General features: G+C 36.5%; 1 protein-coding gene across 4 annotated transcripts in view; it reads left to right on the top strand.

Moving 5' to 3' along the window:
* TEX10 (testis expressed 10) overlaps positions 1-19,423 on the top strand; it is a 62,991-nt gene that overhangs the window by 32,691 nt on the left and 10,877 nt on the right. For 3 of the 4 annotated variants that reach the window (XR_004078120.2, XM_031036465.2, XM_006741095.3), the window contains exons 8-11: positions 123-298; positions 1,597-1,774; positions 7,912-8,000; positions 9,731-9,864. Coding sequence is in view for 3 of the 4 variants with exons in the window: in XM_031036465.2 (XP_030892325.1) it covers positions 123-298; positions 1,597-1,774; positions 7,912-8,000; positions 9,731-9,864 (577 nt within the window). In the remaining variant the exon portion in view is untranslated. Of the gene's footprint in view, positions 1-122; positions 299-1,596; positions 1,775-7,911; positions 8,001-9,730; positions 9,865-15,592; positions 15,644-19,423 lie in introns of all 4 variants that reach the window. The other variant, XM_081803278.1, reaches the window with a different exon arrangement.

Below are 19,423 nucleotides of genomic sequence, written 5' to 3'. Positions count from 1 at the left end.
TGTGTTCTTGGTAGATGAGTTGTTACTCTGTGGTATATTCAGGTTAAAAAAATTTTTTTTGTTTAAACTTCCCTTGTCTTTGGAAATTATACTTTATTTTTTTCTTATTTGGTGTTTCTTAGATATCGTAGTAAGGTGTTATCCCGTTGGCTGGCTGGTTTACCATTGCAGCTTGCTCACCTTGGTTCCCGAAATCCTGAGCTCTCAACACAGCTTATTGATATCATCCATACTGCGGCAGCACGAGCAAATAGAGAATTACTAAAAAGTTTACAAGCTTCTGCTCTACGAATCTATGGTAAGAGTTTAACTGTGTAGGTAGCCATTGATCTACCCTGATTTAGGAAGGAAGTTTCTAAGGAGAACGCTTTAGGTTTGCCTTTCCTTTAAATTATTATAAATTGGCTATACCATGGTTAAATTGCCAAAACAAAATGAAATTTCAAACAGTAAATTCATTTTCAATAGTAAGTATTTTTTATTAGGATAGTTTTAGAAGGTTTAGTGGTTGTAGATGCTTCTTGGATTCTAAAATTGTCTTTTCAGCCACCTGCTGTTCACAAATTCAGAACTGATCAGGAATTTTTAAAAAATTCCTTTGAAGCTTTGGCAGCACAATTACTTACTCATAATGGATATCTTGTATGACTTCCATGTATTTATATATTTTTTATTCATCTCTGGAACTATTTCACATTTTAAGCAAAAATACCAATAAGAGCATACCAGGATATATACGTATATATAATCTGTTATTGAGATGTAGTTCGCATATCATAAAATTTGCCATTTTACAATGTACATTTCAGTGTTTTTAACATATTCCCAAAGTTGTGCAGTCTGTCTGATTCCAGAATATTTTTATCACCCCCCAAAGAAACTATACCCATTAGTAGTCCTTCCCAGCTCCTGGCGCACAAATTTACTTTTCTGTCTCTATGGTTTTGCCTATTTTGAACATTTGTTATAAATGGAATATTATAATATGGGGCCTTTTGAATCTAGCTACTTTTATTTACTGTTTTCAGCATTCATGCATGCTATAGCGTGCATGTATCTGAACTTTATTTTATTTTTTTTTTTTATTGCTGAGTACTAGTATTCCATTATATGAATCTTTCACTTATATTTATCCATTCATTAAGTGAGGGACATTTGGTTTGCTTCCACCTTTTTGGGGTTATATTTTTAAGTCTTTTTTTTCAATATTGCTTGTATGTATTATCTTTTGCTTTAAATTAGGTTGATTATTTTAACTGTCACTGTTTAGCAAAGGTGCTTGTTTTTTATTGTTTTACTTTGTGTTCAATCCCTTTACCCTTATCATAGTTCTTATTTCAAACTGACACTTGGATATTATGGAATTATTACAGTGTTAAATATATCTTAAAATAATGATTATATTCATTGTTTTACTTTAGAAAATAGTTTAAGTTAAACATACACTTTATGATAAAACTTTTTTTATGTAGTTGATACATTGGAATTCAGTTTAACACAGTAAAAAGTAATCTTTATTGATTTAACCTCTGTGTATCTTTTATATCTTTATAAATTCATCTTTTATGAACTTAATATGTGTACCTACCCCACTAGATCCACAAGAAGGCACTGTGGTGGTTCTCCCAGCAGAGTCTCAGCAGCGTTTGGTCCAGCTTGTATATTTTCTACCCAGTCTGCCTGCTGATGTACTTTCTCGGTTAAGTCGTTGCTGTATTATGGGAAGACTCAGTTCAAGTTTGGCTGCCATGCTTATTGGGATACTGCACATGAGGTAGCATTCTCAAGTGAGCTGTATTTGAAGTATATAGTCTTTTTTCCCCATGCCTTTTACTGGCGATATGTAAACTACAGAACACTTCTAAGGTTACATACTGCTACTAACTTCATTTGCTCTTTTTTTTTTTTTTTTTTTTCCAAGAGTATATTTTCTTTTTTTTTTAGATTTTTTTTATTTATTTATTTGAGAGGGAGCGAATGAGAGAGAGCACATGAGAGGCAGGAGGGCCAGAGGGAGAAGTAGACTCCCCGCCGAGCAGGGAGCCCGATGCGGGACTCGATCCAGGGACTCCAGGATCATGACCTGAGCCGAAGGCAGTCGCTTAACCAACTGAGCCACCCAGGCGCCCAACTTCATTTGCTCTTAATGCAACAGTTAAAGCTGTTGATATTATTGCTAGATAGAGTAAGCTCACTAAAGTAAGACTGTTAAGTTTTTTAGTGATTTGTATAGATAGAAATTGTCTATAATTGTATAGATTTTTACAGATTTGAAATTATCAAAAACATGAAGTAAGGGTTCAGTGGCACGTGAGAGAGTAGTGTTCTTAAATCCTTCTGTTTTATGGAATTGTGATACACACCTTCTTTTCAGGGACCTACAAATTTAATGTAGCTGGTGAAATACATATGTTTGTGGACTCAGACAAGGAATCATTTGAAATCTCTTTTGTGTGTGTGTGTGGTTGAATATACATAATATAAAACTTAACCATTTTGACCAGTTTTAAGTATACAATTAAAACTGTACAGTGACATCAAGTATTTTCACACTGTTGTGCAACTAGCACCACTGTCCATCTCCGAATTTTTTTTTTTTTTTAAGATTTTACTCATTTATTTGATAGAGAACGGGAGAGAGAGTGAGAGAAAGCACAAGCAGGGGGAGCAGCAGAGGGAGAGGGAGAAGCAGGCTCCCCACTGAGCAGGGAGCCCAATGTGTGGGGCTCAATCCCAGGACCCTGGGATCACGACCTGAGCTGAAGGCAGACCCTCAACCGACTGAGCCACCCAGCCGCCCTCATCTCCAGAACTTTTTCATCATTCCAAACTGAAACTCTGCATGCATTAAACAATAACTCCTCATTCCCCCTGCCCCCAGCCCTTTAGTAACAACTATTCTTTTTTTTTTTTTTTGAAGATTTTTTTTAAAATTTATTCATTTGAGACACAGATACAGAGAGAGAGCATGAGCAGGGGGGGGAGACAGAGGGAGAGGGAGAAGCAGGCTCCCCGCCGAGCCAGGAGCCTGACGTGGGGCTCGATCCCAGGACCCTGGAATCATGACCTGAGCCGAAGGCAGATGCTTAACCATCTGAGCCACCCAGGCGCCCTTAGTAACCACTATTCTGTCTTCATGCTTTTGATTATTCTAGGTACCTCATATAAGTGGAATCATACAATATTTGACCTTTTGTGTCTTGCTTATTTCACTCAGCATAACTCTTTAAGGTTCATTCATGTTGTATCATATATCAAAATTTCCTTTTAAAGAAAGCTGACTTAGGGGGGCCTGGGTGGTTCAGTCGTTAAGCATCTGCCTTCGGCTCAGGTCATGATCCCAGGGTCCTGGGATCAAGCCCTGCATCAGGCTCCCTGCTCGGTGGGAAGCTTGCTTCTCCCTCCCCCACACCCCCTGCTTGTGTTCCTGCTCTGGCTATCTCTCTCTGTCAAATAACTAAATAAAATCTTTAAAAAAAAAAAAAAAAAGCTGACTTAATGTTCCATTATATGTATATACTACATTTTATCTGTTGATGGGCACTTGGTTGTTTCCATCTTTTGGCTATTGAGAATAATGCTGCTTTGAACATTGGTGTACAAATACCTGTTTGAGTCCTTGCTTTTAATTCTTTTGGCTATAGACCCAGAAGTGGAATTGCTGGATCACATGGTAATTCTCTAATTTTTCGAGGAATTGCTATACTGTATTCCACAGTGGCTGTATCATTTTACTCTTAAATTTCTTTTTTTTAGATTACTAGACATTTACTGTTTATTTCAGAGAGAGCATGCGCACGCACGAGCAGGGGGGAGAGGGAGAAGCAGACACCCCACTGAGCAGGGAGCCTGATGAGAGACTTGATCCCAGGACCCTGGGATCATGACCTGAGCTGAAGGCAGATGCTTAACCGACTGAGCCACCCAGGCACCCCTACTCTTAAATGTTTTATAACCAATTAATAGTGTTTCATATTGCAAGTGTTCAAAGTATCCTTAAACACCTTGTGTTTGTATTTTAGGAATAATATTTTTATTTTTACTTATTTATTTTTAAAAGATTTTTTTTTTTTTTAAGATTTTTTACTTATTAGAGAGAGCGCGCACAAAGCAGGGGTAGCGCAGGCAGAGGGAGAAGCAGGCTCCCCACTGAGCAAGGAGCCCGATGTGGGACTCTGTTCTAGGACCCTGGGATCATGACCTGAGCCAAAGGCAGATGCTTAATCACTTAATCGACTGAGCCACCCAGGCATTCCTAAAGATTTTATTTATTCATGAGAAAGAGAGAGCAAGAGAGAGCACAAGTAGGGGGAGAGGCAGAAGGAGAGGGTGAAGCAGGCTCAGGGCAAGCAGGGAGCCCAGTGAGGGGCTGGATCCCAGGACCCTGAGATCACGACCTGAGCCAAAGGCAGACACTTAACCAGTGGAGCCACCCAGGCGCCCCAGGCATAATATTTTTAGTATTCAGTAGTGTTTATTACTGATTGTGGCTCATTGACAGGGTCTAATATGGTTTTAGGCAGAAATTGAAATCTAGGCTGTACCTAAAGAATTTAAAGACTGACTTCCTTGTGGTTTCTTATACATACAAATCTAGCCCAGTTAAGTAGGAGTAGCTCACTTTATTAGTAGACTTTCCTTAGCTTCTTTGACAGTCTCTTTTTACCAGTATAGGACATATGTTGGAATCTAGTCACCTGAAGTGCGATTCATAACTGATGATAACCTTTTCTTTTAGCAAAAGAGCGCTATCTGCAGCATGTTTATATGTGAAAATTCAGTGTTACATTTCTGTGTGTATGTGCATTAGAGAACGACTTGGTCTTATTTCTAAGTATTTTAAGCATTTATTAGTTTCCCATGTTTTCCTTTCTTAGGGGAACAAAAATCCTGCTCCTTGTCTAGTAAGCATTTATTCAGTGTTAGGCCTTTAAAAAAATTAGATGTTCTTTTTCTGCTCCTGAAGTGGTTTTGTGTTTATTAACTTCCAGTAGAGGGCACTCTGTTTCTTTGATATAACTCGTGAAGGATCTGTTTTAAAATTGATTTAAATTAACCTTTTGAACACTTCTTGAAACTGATTCTCCTTGAAAGCTATATTTAATGGCTTTATCAACATTAGTTATGATTCACTTTGCTTAATAACTTTTGTCAAGAATGTTTTCAAATTTTTACTTATTTCTTATGGAGATTTGTGGTAACTGTTAAGAAAATGAATTTACAAATAATAGGGGTTCATAATCTTTTTTTTTTTTTAAGATTTTATTTATTTGACAGAGAGATAGTGAGAGCAGGAACACAAGCAGGGGGAGTGGGAGAGGGAGAAGCAGGCTTCCCGTCGAGCAGGGAGCCTGATGTGAGGCTCGATCCCAGGACACTGGGATCAAGACCTGAGCCGAAGGCAGACGCTTAACAACTGAGCCACCCAGGTGCCCCGGGCTTCATAATCCTTAACAGCAGATTGTCATTGTAGTTAAAAGTCGGCCAAGTTAAATTTTGCCTTTTAGCAGAGTCTATTTAGGTAGACTTCTCTTTCTGTAGATGTATTGTTCTCATTCAAACCAGTTTTTTTTTAAAGATTTTATTTGACACAGAGAGAGCGAGGGAGAGAGAGAGTGTGCGCATAATCAGGGGGGATGGCAGGCAGGGGAGAAGGCTCCCCACTGAGCAGGGAGCCTGATGTGGGGCTCTATCCGAGAACCCCGGGATCATGACCCAAGCCGAAGGCAGCCGCTTAACCGACTGAGCCACCCAGGCACCCCCAAACTAATCTCTCTTTTAAAAAATAATACAAAATTAGGACTTCTCAACTTTCTTGGACCAGTGACATTATCATTGTATCAATTCCTAGATTCAGAATTTAACAATGTTTATTTCCTTCAGACATAATGCTGGGTTATTTCATATCTGTTTTTTTTACTTTTTCTCCTTGACCATGACTGTAAAGTCGCTGTTTTTTATAATCGTCTACCTGTACTATTATAATATCCCATCTATCTTGTGCAGTATTGCCAGATTAATTTTCCTGAAATAGTCCTTTAATTCTGATTTTTTTTTTTTTTAATTTATTTGAGACAGAGAGAACGAGAGAGAGCGAGCACATGAGAGGGGGGAGGGTCAGAGGCAGAAGCAGGCTCCCCACCGAGCAGGGAGCCCAATGCGGGACTCGATCCCGGGACTCCAGGATCATGACCTGAGCCGAAGGCAGTTGCTTAACCAACTGAGCCACCCAGGCGCCCTAATTCTGATTTTTTTTATTACATTAATTGGATTGTGAGATAGGTTCAATTTAGGTTTTGTAGTTCTGACGCCGTTTGTCTTTATCAGAGTGAGTTCACTCCAAAGAATATAGTTTGTTTCATGTGTGAAAAACCCATCCAGTGAAAACTGTTTGTATACATTTTATCTTTTGGAAGGTATAGAGTTGTTGCCCCTTCCTTTTTTATTGCTCACTTACAGTTTTTTAGAGTTTGACTTTTCACCCCATAGCATTCTGCTTGTATTTTTCCATTTGCTTTTGCTCATTCCCTACCCTTTCTGCCCCTAGTTTATTTACAGCTAGATTGGGACACATAAGACATAAATGTTGAGAGGTAATCTGCGTTGTTAGATAAAAATCTTTGACAAGGGAGAAATTTTGGGACTAAGAAATTTGGCTTGGGTTTTAAGTGGCGAATATATGACCTGCTCTGCCAGGAACAGATTCACTTTACTTCTTTTGCCCCATCTCACTCTCAGAAGTATTCTGGCTTGGACAGTACATATAGTTATAATTTTAAGGACATTATGCTACGTTGCTTATCATTTGTTCAAAGTGGACTCTTAAATGGATTTGCTACCTCTTTTAGCCACTGGATGGCACAGTTGACCCCCCCTTCCCCTGGGTTCAAAAGCCTATTTGCTTTCTAACTACCATTTTGTACTCCTTTCCATTGTGCATTTCTGACTTTCTTGTAAACTCTTACCTTTTGATATTCCCTCTACAGTCCTTTCCTTACTGTGGGAATAATACTCAGAAAGGTATTTCCATTATTTAAACTCCCCAAATTTAAAGAATATTAATAAATATAAACACAACTATTTTAACAGTAAAAATAATTAAGTGCTTTTAGTTGAATTAGAAACTCCTAATTTTGTCAGATATTTTATTTGGATAGCTGTGATAAAATTTGTAGCTTGTTGGATCTGATCGTTCTCAGCAGCCTCCCACCCCTTTTTCTTTCCATATCTAAGGCTGAAATTTGCTTTTTCTTTAGCCTTAACTTGAAGAGAGTTTTTAAAGGAATCACTGGAAACTGATCCCAGAGCAGGAACCAGATAATCCTCATTTAATGAGAAGCTGCTTTACATTTAGCTATTCCCTAAGTACCCTACCAATACTTGAGCTGCACTATTACGAAGTAGGCCCAGTTACACCTTTGCAAAGTATAGGAACACACAATTATCGTAGAGTGGCTTTACAAGGAATATTCTTTACCTAATCAAGATAGTTTTTGTTTAGTTAGGTAGGAAGCTGGAGCTTGTTTAAACTTAGCTCATTTAAAATGTAAGCAAGGTAAAACTATAAAAATCAAGTAGCAGCCATACCTACTACTAAAAAGCAAGACTTCATTTTGGCTCCTTAGAGTCTGATTTTCAAGTGGTGTGGAAATTTTCTAAGTTACACCATATATATGGACCAATTATGCTTTTTCATGAAAACTTTACATAAATATAAAATATGTTAGAAGTTAAATTTTCCATATTATGGTACTTGAGCCTTTACATATAAAGTGAATATATACTCTGGGTTTTTAAGTTATTGATGCAGATTGTTTTCAATAAAGAAAAATTGTTATATAATGTGCTATTTTTCTAAAGAGTCTTCAACTCAGTCACTTCTGGTAATAATTCTCTCATTGTTTATTATAGATCATCATTTTCTGGATGGAAGTATTCAGTTAAAGACTGGTTGATGAGTGACGTGGACTATTTCAGCTTCTTATTTTCAACACTTACAGGTAAAGACATTCACCTGCCAAATTAAGGAAAGGCAAAACCTAGCATGAAAATTCTCCTAAGATATGTTGTCTTAGCTGTTTGGGTCTAAGTTTTGAAGATGATAAATAATCTATCTTGAAATGATTTTTATTGACTAATTGAAAATCTTTGAAGGAATATTTGTACTCTCCATTGTCAGGTTCTTGAGGCAGGGATATACATGATTTATGTTTAAAACCCTCTAGAGTACACGTACTCTGGGGATTATTTGAATATCACATGATTATATTTTTCTTTCTTGGTCTTATTTCTCAACTTTATTATCATGGTTTACAGTGAATTGGTTATACTTAACTCTTTTTCAAAAAAATTTTAAGATTTTATTTGAAAGTGAGAGCGAGAGAGAGAGAGCGCCAGCACGAGTGAGGGGAGGGGCAGAGGGAGAAGAAGGCTCCCTACTGAGCAGGACCCTGGGATCATGACCTGAGCCAAAGGCAGACACTTAACTGACTGAACCACCCAGGAGCCCCTACTTGACTCTTTTTCAGATAGCCAGATGCAAACCCCATTGCATACTTTGAAAAAATTGGTGAACAAATACCCATCTTAAACATGTTTAAAATGTTCCACCTGATAGAAATGTACATCAGGTTTTGATTAGCCATTTTCTACATTCCATTAGCTCTCAAAGCAAAATTAGTAAGATGAATCTATAAATGTTGTAAGCTATATGTATAAGTATTACTATTGTTTTAAATAATTGTACAATTTCAGCATTTCTGTTTTATATTTAAATGATGAAGATGAGATTATTTGAAATTTTCTGAAGACCTGAAGTTAGGAAGCTTAATGGATAGGTTAAGTCAGACTCCAAAAAGAACTTGACAAGTGCTGATAATGAGCTAAATACAGCAAGATAACGACTGCATACAAGATAAATGAGTTTATTTGATAGTTTTGGATGTGCACATTTGAGATGGGAGGCACAGAATTTATGTTTTAATAGTAGTACAGTCAGAAGGTTTAGTGGTTTTGGAAAGCTCATTAGGAGTCAGTAGTGTGATGTGGCCATCAAACTACATGAGGACTCTTTCAGCTGTGTCCTGGAAATACAGTGATCTGAACATCAAAGCAGACCACATCGCCGGTATTCTGATCATTCTGAGCACTGTCTTTTCAGGAGAGACTGTCAGGTTGTGGATGAGGGTTAGACCAAATGTAATAGGGGTGGTAAGAGAATCAAATTTTGTTGTATAAGGTATGGTTAAAGGAACTACACATGTATTATTTAAAAAATCCAGAAAGGTTTAGGAGAGATAGAGTGGTTTTAAAACACTTGAAGGGCTATTATATCAGAAAATATAGAGATAGTATATGTATGAAATCATACATCATTTTACTTGTTGATTTGCTATTTTAAACCTACCAGTATGGGGAAAGTGTATGCCTTTCACGTTTTTTTAAAGTAAACGTGATAAAGTTCCTAATATAAGGGGTAAAACCTGTTTCTTGCTGTATCATATATTGGGCCAGATCACATTCTTTGTGTACATAATTATATGAATTTTACTGCCTTCATTGCTAGCAATTCATTTTTTAAAAATATATGAAATGAAGAAATTCAAAGAAAACAAAGCATGAAGAAGAATTTAACTTGAAGGTACATGTTAACGTCTGTTTTTAAAAAATATGAAGAATGTCATTTGCTTTGTGATTTATTTTTTATTGTCTTTCTTTATTTCCAAATTAGGGTTTTCAAAAGAGGAGTTGACTTGGCTCCAGAGCCTTCGAGGAGTTCCTCATGTCATCCAGACACAGCTTTCCCCTGTGTTGCTTTACCTTACAGACTTGGATCAGTTTTTACATCATTGGGATGTAACAGAGGTAAATAGTGCATTTGAAAAGAAACTCATGATTATTAAAATTCTGTTAATCAACCACCATTCGTTACTATATATTAGGATTGCCTTATAGGAGGTACTCTTAGAGATAAAGAGTAGTGTAAGAGAGGATCCATGTTCTGAGAGTGCTTATGATCTTGGATAGGAGATCTAAGTTTCTAAAAGAGGAGTGTTTTTCATTATAGGTTGCACTACTAGACTAGAATAAATTAGCAATTTGAATGGTAGAGAAAAATTTATTTATTTTTATCTAGTATAGAATAGAATAGGATAGATGCTTCTATGGAAAAGGGAGAATTTGACTCAGGTATTGAAGGATGAGTAAGACTGCTTGGATTTGGTATCCTTGGAGGTGGTGTTTTTTAAAAAACAAAAGATTCTGTAGTTCCTTTGGTTTTGAGAATTAGTACATAGTTTGTTAAAATTAATATAAATCCCTCACTTTCGTTAAGTTTTAAAGTTCAACCTACAAATCTTATTTTTAAGATAAATATAATGAATTTAAGCTATCTTTAAAAATGGGACCTTTGTTATATTTTATTCCTTTTACAAACTTAGTTAAAATTTTAAATCATTTAAATAGCTTTTTAAGTATATTCACTAATTGTCAAGTAGTTCAATTTTCTGACAGACCTTCACAAATGTTAAATATTAAATATATAATAAATTAAACTTTATAAATATAAATCTTTATAACTTAAGTTTTGGTGTTGCTTATAGTAAAAATCAGATTAAAATCACAAGTCTAAATTCTAAATTACATGTTTTAAATTGGAATTATTAGGCTGAACTTTTACCCTAATAGGCCAAATTGTCATACATGTTACAAATATGTAAACTAAATATGCAAAAACATCATAAACATTAATACTAAGGATTTGATTTTCTAAGACATTTCTATAATAATTTCTATTATTTATTTCTTCAGTTTCCTTTCCTGCATGAAAAATGCTTACCCAGTAAGAATGCACTTAAGTCATCTCAAGTAATTTTGGTTTCAAGCATTTTTTGCAAATTCTGATGTTATGTTCTCTGCTGGCCAATTTTCTTTTTTTCTTTTTTTAAGATTATTTGAGAGAGTGAGAATGAGAGAGAGAGAGTGAGTACATGAGAGGGGGGAGGGTCGGAGGGAGAAGCAGGCTCCTTGCCAAGCAGGGAGCCCAATGCGGGACCCGATCCCAGAACTCCAGGATCATGACTTGAGCCGAAGGCAGTTGCCTAACCAACTCAGCCACCCAGGCGCCCCAGGCTAATTTTCTTTTAATGATTCAGAATGCCTCTGGTGAGGACACTGACTATAATTTTTTTTTATAGTTTATAATTGGTAGTCCAACAGGTTTTTTTTTAAACCTCTTTGTCACTGTTCTCAATAGGTTAGTCTCCACATTCAAGTTACAGCCGACTTCTGTTTGTTGATATACCAATTGAGTTTATTCAACTGATCTGTTATTTACTTCTTTCATTCTATTCTGAATATCCTTAATGTTTTTCCTGTTAGGACTGTACCTTCTGTAGATATTTAATGCACTTCTCATCTGGCTTTGTTTGAATCTGATCACAATACTTAAGTATGTCAGTTATATTTATCTTCATTGCCACAGTGCCTGGTAGTGTGTTTATGTGTAGGTTCTTAAAAATACTGGATTTTAAAAAGTGAAAAGAAATAATGAATTGGTTTAGCATCTGAAATTTTATCTACTCCATAGTAAATGAAGAGAGCTAAAACAGGCCTCGTAAGGTTAAGGCCTTGAATACTGGATTGGTGCGGTTGTGTTTGCAACAATAGTAAGAGTTTGTTTTTGTGTTTTATTTTTTAAATTTTAAAAATATTATTTTTTAAAGATTTTATTTGAGAGAGAGAGAGAGTGCAAGCATGAGCACGGGGAGGGGCAACATGAGAGGGAGAAGCAGATGCCCTGCTGATCAGGGAGCCCGATGGGGGGCTCGATCCCAGGACCCTGGGATCATGACCGGTGCTGAAGGCAGACTCTTAACTGACTGAGCCACGCAGGGCCCCAGTAAGAGTAGTTTTAAAGGACAGACTGGGGGCGCCTGGGTGGCTCAGTCGTTAAGCGTCTGCCTTCGGCTCGGGTCATGATCCCGGGGTCCTGGGATCGAGCCCCGCGTCGGGCTCCCTGCTCGGCAGGAAGTCCGCTTCTCCCTCTCCCTCTCCCACTCCCCCTGCTTGTGTTCCCTCTCTCTCTGTGTCTCTCTCTGTCAAATAAATAAATAAAATCTTTAAAAAAAAAAAAAAGACAGACTGTATCTAATGTATTTAAACCATTATGATGTATTTGAGAAAGCACTGTATGGGGATTAGTGGGCTCCCTATTCCAGGCATAGGTTTGCCATTGTCTAGTTTTGCAACTTGGACAAGTCATATAACCTTTATCTGATAATTTAAATTTTTCATAAGCACATTGTGTAAAGCCAAGATATAACTGTCATAAAAATGTTATCAGCTGTATTTCTGAAGTAACATTTGGCAAGGACGTGTATTTAAACTTCCAGGTTGCTGTCTTTGAAATGTTAAGACATAATTAGGAAAAATCTCAAAGACACATTTTCGTTTTTGAAGTTCTTAAGCGAAGATTTCAGTTTTCTTTTGGATAGATTTTGTTATTTAAGTTGGCCTTTTCATGTAAAAATACTTGAAATACACATAGTTTTTCACATCCTTAATGCATAATTTTATTTTTAATTATTTCACTTGAACAAGTTATTAGGACAGTGGGATTGCTCATTTGTTTTGTAGTTTTACCTGCCTAGACCAAAGTGATTTAAAAAAAAAAGAAAATCAGACATTTTTTTAGTAGGTATTATTCACAAAATACAATTCAGAATGGAGATAATAAAAAGTCTTCTTCCATTCCCTCTCAGCAACCCTTTTTTCTTCCCAGTTTCTAAATATATTCTTTCAGATATCTTCTATCTACACAAGTGACTGAGTATATTATTTTGGTTTTCTTTTATAGAAGTAACATACTTTATCTGCTAATCTGGACCTTGCCATTTTCATTTAGTATCTTTGTGATTATTCCTTCTGAGCACTGAAGGAAGAATTGTGTGACCTTCCTGTTAATGATGGAAACTCTAGTTAACACGGAAGGGTCATAAAGGAAACAGGAATCTCTGTACAGAGATACCTTTTACAAATGGAGACTTCTATTCCAGAGCCAGTGAAAGGTTTTAAGGTTAATGTTGTCATTTACAAAAATATTGGATGGCTGTGAAAGAACGTTTTTTAACATGGATAATCTCTGAATAATAGTAATAAAACATAAATCCAGTTTAAGAAATAGAACACTTTTATTATTTTTTATTTTTTAAACATTGTATTTTAGAGAGTCGGGGGAGGGGCAGAGGGAGAGAATCCTCAAGCAGACTTACCACTGAGTGTGGAGCCTGACATGGGGCTTGATCCCATGACCCGTGAGATCATGACCTGAATTGAAATCAAGAGTTAGACACTTAACCACCTGAGCCACCCAGGTGCCCCTGAACATTTTTATTTTTGAAAACCCTGTGTACGTTTCCCCTTTCCCTTCAGAGTTAGCACTGTTTTAAATTTTGTTTATCATACTCTTGTTTCTTTATTGTTTTACCATATTAGCACATAACTCCAAACTGTATGGTTTAGATTTACATTGTATTAAACTTTTAAAAAGTGAAATATTTTTCAGTAATTCGCTTTTTATTTAGTACACTCTTTAAGTTATGTATGTTGTTAAGGAGGGCACATGATGTAATGAGCACTGGGTGTTACATAGGACTGATGAATCCCTGAACTCTACCTCTGAAACTAATAATACACTATATGTTAATTAATTGAATTTAAATAAATTTAAAAAATAAAAGTTATATGTTAATATGTAAGCAGTCATTCATTGTTCTCATTTCTGTGGTATCCTGTTGTAGTAAGATACCATGACTCATTGTTTTCATAGTTTGAGTATTTTTAGCATTCCATTTTATCTCCACCTTGGCATATTAGCTGTGCTTCTCTTTTTTATGTTTTTAGGTGTTTGGTCTTTAACTTAAGACAGCCTACCTTCAAATTATACTATACTCATATCGTAATATAATGTGTAATAATATTTTATAAGGTCATTCTTATGTTAGTTTTTCTGTATGTAATATCTTTTTTTTTCTCTACATGTTTTCAGGATAATCCTTTTATCACTTTCTTCAGCAGCTTGATTGTATTAATGCCTTGGTGTTATTTATTTACTTAAGATTTATTTATTTGTCAGAGAGAGAGAGCGCGTGCATGCACAAGTAGGGGGAGTAGCCGGCAGAGGGAGAAGCAGGATCCCTGCTGAGCAAGGACCCGGATGCGGGGCTTGATCCCAGGACTCTGGAATCATGACCCGAGCCAAAGGCAGACACTTAACCCAGGCGTCCTTTTTTTTTCTTTCTTTCTTTCTTTTTTTAATAGCTTAATGTTGGCTGAATGTTTTTTGTTTTTTTAAGATTTTATTTATTTGACAGAGAGCACAAGTAGGCAGAGAGGCAGGGAGAGGGAGAAGCAGGCTCCCCGCCGAGCAGGGAGCCCGATGTGGGACTCGATACCAGGACTCTGGGATCATGACCTGAGCCAAAGGCAGCTGCTTCACCAACTGAGCCACCCAGGCACCCTGGCTGGATTTTTTTTAGGCATATAATTTATTGTGTTGGGAAAAGTGTCAGTCATTCCTTCAAAAAAATGTTTTGGGTCCCTTTTTTGGACTCCAGTTACATGTATGTTAGATTCTTGACATTTTCCTGTAGGCCTTTGAGACTTTTTTTAAACACCCTTTCCACTGTCTCTTCAGAAAGTATGCTGTGTCTTCAAGTTCACTGATTTTTTCTGCATTATCTAATCTCTTAAATCCAAGCAAAGATTTTTTTTTTTAATTAAGATTTTTTTTAGAACAATTCTAATTTCACAGAAAAATAGAAGTGAAGGAACAGGTATTTCCCCTATACAATCCCTCCCCCCACACATGCATAGACTCCTCCATTATCAACATCCCCCACCAAAGTGTAACATTTGTTACAGTTAATGATTCTATATTGATGTAATTACCCAAAGTCCAGAGTTTACATTATGGCTCACTCTTGGTGTTACACATTTTATGGATCTGGACAAATGTATAATGCCATATTATCCATTAATCTCATACAGAGTGTCTTTATTGCCCTAAAATCCTATGTGCTGTGCCTGCTCATCTCCGTGTTCCCCAACCCCTGACAACCACTGATTTTCTTTTTTTTTTTTTTTTAACTGTCTGTAGTTTTGCCTTTTCCAGAATGTCCTATATTTGGAACTGTACAGGATATAGCCTTTTTATATTGGCTGTTACTTTCACTTAGTAATATTCTTTAAGATTATTCCATGTTTTTTTGTGGCTTCATAGCTCACTGCTTTTTAATGCTGAATAAAGAAAGATTGCATTGATGTACCAGTTTATGTGTTCACCGACTGAAGAACATCTTTTTTGCTTCCACATATTGGTAATTATGAATAAAGCTGTATAGGTTTATAAACATCCATGTGTAGGTTTTTGTGTAAACATGTTTTCAACTCCTTTGGGTAAATACCAAGGAAATGGTTGCTGGGTCATATGGTAAGAGTGCATTTAATTTTCTAAGAAACAACACAGTGTCTTCTAAAGTGGTTGTACCATTTTGCAATCGTACCAGCAGTGAATGAGTTTCTGTTGCTCTAGATCCCTGCCCGCATTTCGCGTCAGTGTTTTGGATTTGGGCCATTCTAATAGGTGTGTAGCATTTCATTATCTAATTTTGATTTCCCTTATAACATATGATGTGGAGCATATTTTCATGTTTATTTGCCATATGTCTTTGGTGAGGTATCTGTTATGGTCTTTGGCCCATTTTTTTTTTTTTTTTTTAAAGATTTTATTTATTTATTTGTGAGGGAGAATGAGAGACAGAGAGCACGAGAGGGAGGAGGGTCAGAGGGAGAAGCAGACTCCCCGCTGAGCAGGGAGCCCAGTGCGGGACTCGATCCCGGGACTCCAGGATCATGACCTGAGCCGAAGGCAGTCGCTTAACCGACTGAGCCACCCAGGCGCCCCTTTGGCCCATATTTTAATTGGGTTGTTTTCTTGTTGAGTTTTAAGTGTTCTTTGAATATTTTGGGTAACAGTACTTCATCAGATAGGTCTTTTGCGAAGATTTTCTCCCAGTTCTGTGGCTTGTCTGTTCATACTCTTGACATTATCTTTTGCAGAGCAGAATTTTTTAATTTTAATGAAGTCCAGCTTACCATTTCTTTCTTCCCTGCATTGTGCCTTTGGTGTTGTATCTAAAAAGTCATCACCATACTTAAGGTCATTTAGGTTTTTCCTCCTGTGTTATCTTCTAAGCCAGTTATAGTTTTGTATTTTGCATTTTACATTTAGGTCTGTTATCCATTCTGAGTTAATTGTTGTGAAGAGTCTAGATTTATTTGCATACAGATTGTTAAAGCACCATTTATTGAAAGGTCTTTGTTTCATTGTCAAAGATCACTTGACTAGGTGGGTCTGTCGCTGGGTTCTCTATTCTGTTCCATTAATCTCTGTTCTTTGACCAGTATTGTAGTATCTTGATTACTGTAGCTGTATAGTAATTTATGAAGTTGGGTAGTGTCAGTCCCTTAACTTTGTTCTTTTCCTTTAATATTGTATTGGCTGTTCCTGGGTTTTTTCCTGTCTAAATAAATTTTAGAATCAATTTGTTGATACCACAAAATGATTTACTGGGATTTTGATTGGATTTGCATTGAATCTATAGATCAAGTTGGGAAGAACTGACATCATGACATTATTGAACCTTTCTATCCCATGAACATGAAATACCTCCATTTATTTAATTCTTTGATTTCATTCATCAGATTTTTGTAGTTTTCCTCTTACAGATCTTGTACATATTTTGTTAGGTTTATATCTAAGTATTTCTGTTTTTTGGGGTGCTAATATAAATTTAATTTCAAATTCTACTTGTTCGTTGCTGGTATTTGGAATGTGATGGACTTTAATATATTCACATTGTATCCTGTAACCTTGCTATAATTACTTATTAGTTCCAGGAATTTTTTTTTGTCAGTTGTTAAAGATTTTCTACATAGCCAGTTCATGTCATTTATGAACAAAGACCAACAAGTGAATTTTTTAAAGTTCAGATAATGTATTTTTTATCTCTTTTTTCTTTAACTTTTTTTTTTTAAGTAACCCCTATACCCAGCATGGGGCTCGAACCCACAACCCCAAGATCAAGAGTCACATGCTCTACCAACTGAGCCAGCCAGGCGCCCCTTCTTTATCTTAAACATATTTGTAGTAATAGTTGTTTTAAAGTTCTTATCTGCTAATTCTGTCATGTCATTATGTTGATTGGTTTAAGAGAGGTGGGCTATCTTGTCTCGTTTTTACCTTTTGTAGTATTGGTTGATGATTGTTGAGAGACTGCCAGGCAGGCTCCCTTCTGAGCCGGGAGTCCAACGTGGGGCTCAGTCCCAGGACCGTGGGACCATGACCCGAGCCGAAGGCAGACCATTAACCGACTGAGCCACACAGGCGCCCCCAAAGAACTTTATGGACTGTTTGACATAATGCCCATACCCATACTTTAGTTTGTAGATCTTACAAACAAGCATTCCGGTTATATAACTATAATCTAGTCATCAAAATCAGGAAATTAAGATTGGTATGTTACTGTCATTTAATCCTCAAACCTCAATCCTATTTTGCCAGTTGTCCCAATAATTTGTCGTTGTTTTATTTTTTTAAAGTAAGCTCTATGCCCAATGAGGGGCTTGAACCTCATGACTCTGAGATCAAGAGTCACATGCTCTGCTGGGATTTTGATTGGATTTGCATTGAATCTATAGATCAAGTTGGGAATAGCAAAAGAAAACACTCCAAATTATTCATAGCATTCAGTTGTAATGTCTATTTCATCTCCTTCAATTTGGTATAGTTCCTCAGTCTTTCCTGGTCTTTTGTTGACCTTGATACTTTGAAGAACATTGGGACAGTTATTTTGTAAAATTTTCCTCCCATTTGGGTTTGTGTTCCCTCATGGTTAGATTCAGGCTATACAAATTTGGTAGGAATATGACACAAGTGTTGCTGTGGTTTTTTGATTGCATCCTGTCAGGTCGTGCTTGGTTTCAATTTGTCCCATTAGATAGATCCTCACTTTGATCTCTTGATTAAGTGCTGTCTGCCCCACTTCTCCACTCTTTACTTTTTCTCCTTTGTAATTAATAATTTATGAGGAGATATTTTGAAACAGTGTTAATCCCAGTCATTTTTTATTAGTCTCTATTTATTTGTGTTAGTATGGTTTCCTATTTTACTCAGTGAGTCACTATAAAATTTAGTGGCTGCTTTGTTCTTTTGACATGTGCTCATTTTTTTCTTAGTACTTCCTTTTACTTTCTTGTACCACAGATTGTTCCAGATTTATACTTAATTTTCCCTGTCCCAGCCCTGCAATCAGGTATTTTTTAAAGAAGCCCAGTTTTCTGTTAAGTGGAGAATGATATTTTGAAACCAACTTAAGGACTCTGGGTGTGGTCATCACTATTGGACCTTGGTGCTCCCAGACTGTCATGGACAGAAATCAGCAATTTAACACCAGGGTTCATTCTAGTTGTCTTCTTTTCCTCTTGTACCTGCCTTTTCTGAAGGTGAGAATCTTGGCTTCCATTATACTTAATATAATTTACTTGATCAATTTCTTTGTCTATAATTAATCTCCTTTTGGTTCTACCCCTGTCCATGCAGGCATCTTCCTGACCCCATTTGAACTCCCAACTCACTGGGGACAGTCTGCCTCTATTTATTCATGAATGGCCTTCCCTGGGTCACTGCATCTCTCCTACCTACTCCAGTGCTGATGTTTACCTGATTCAGCCCAACCCAATTGCTCTGGAAGGGAAAGGGGTGGTGGAAAGGAAGGGATTAAATGGTCATTTATTAGCAAATGGGCCTTTTTCAAATGTGATTTATCCTTTATTAATGAAAATATACACTATTTTGAAGTAGGACGATGGCATTAGAAATATGTTTTTACATTGTTACTTAACAAGCATAAAAGAAAATAAAAATTGCCATGTGAAAACTCTGGGTGCTGTTAATTTATAAGAGGTTTTAAGGACTGGTAGTTCGACAGTCGAGAAATAATGCATAGAGCTGTTGATTTTTCCGGGTTGATTGACAGTTTCCTTGAATTTAGTTTGTCCTCTTGCTAGAGTGATACTCTTTTTTTATTTTTTATTTTTTAATTTTTTAAATTAACTTACAATGTATTATTTGTTTCAGGGGTACAGGTCTGTGATTCATCAGTCTTACACAACACCCAGTGCTCTAGAGTGATATTCTTATTTCCACCAGCTTTGTCTTTGTCTTTCTATGTGATTCTTTCACATATTTCACTTTTGGCACTGCATTCCATCCGCTTCTGGAATTGTGTAATGATGTCTCTGAAGGAGTTGATATTCTTTCCTCCTGTTTCCTTGAGAACTTAGAAAATTAAAAATACTAAGG

This window comes from Leptonychotes weddellii, chromosome 14 (genome assembly GCF_054177405.1).
Source record: "Leptonychotes weddellii isolate Sample4059 chromosome 14, ASM5417740v2, whole genome shotgun sequence".
NCBI lineage: Eukaryota > Metazoa > Chordata > Mammalia > Carnivora > Phocidae > Leptonychotes > Leptonychotes weddellii.
Note: the sequence above shows the minus strand (reverse complement) of the source record. Positions and strands in the feature narration are given on the sequence as shown.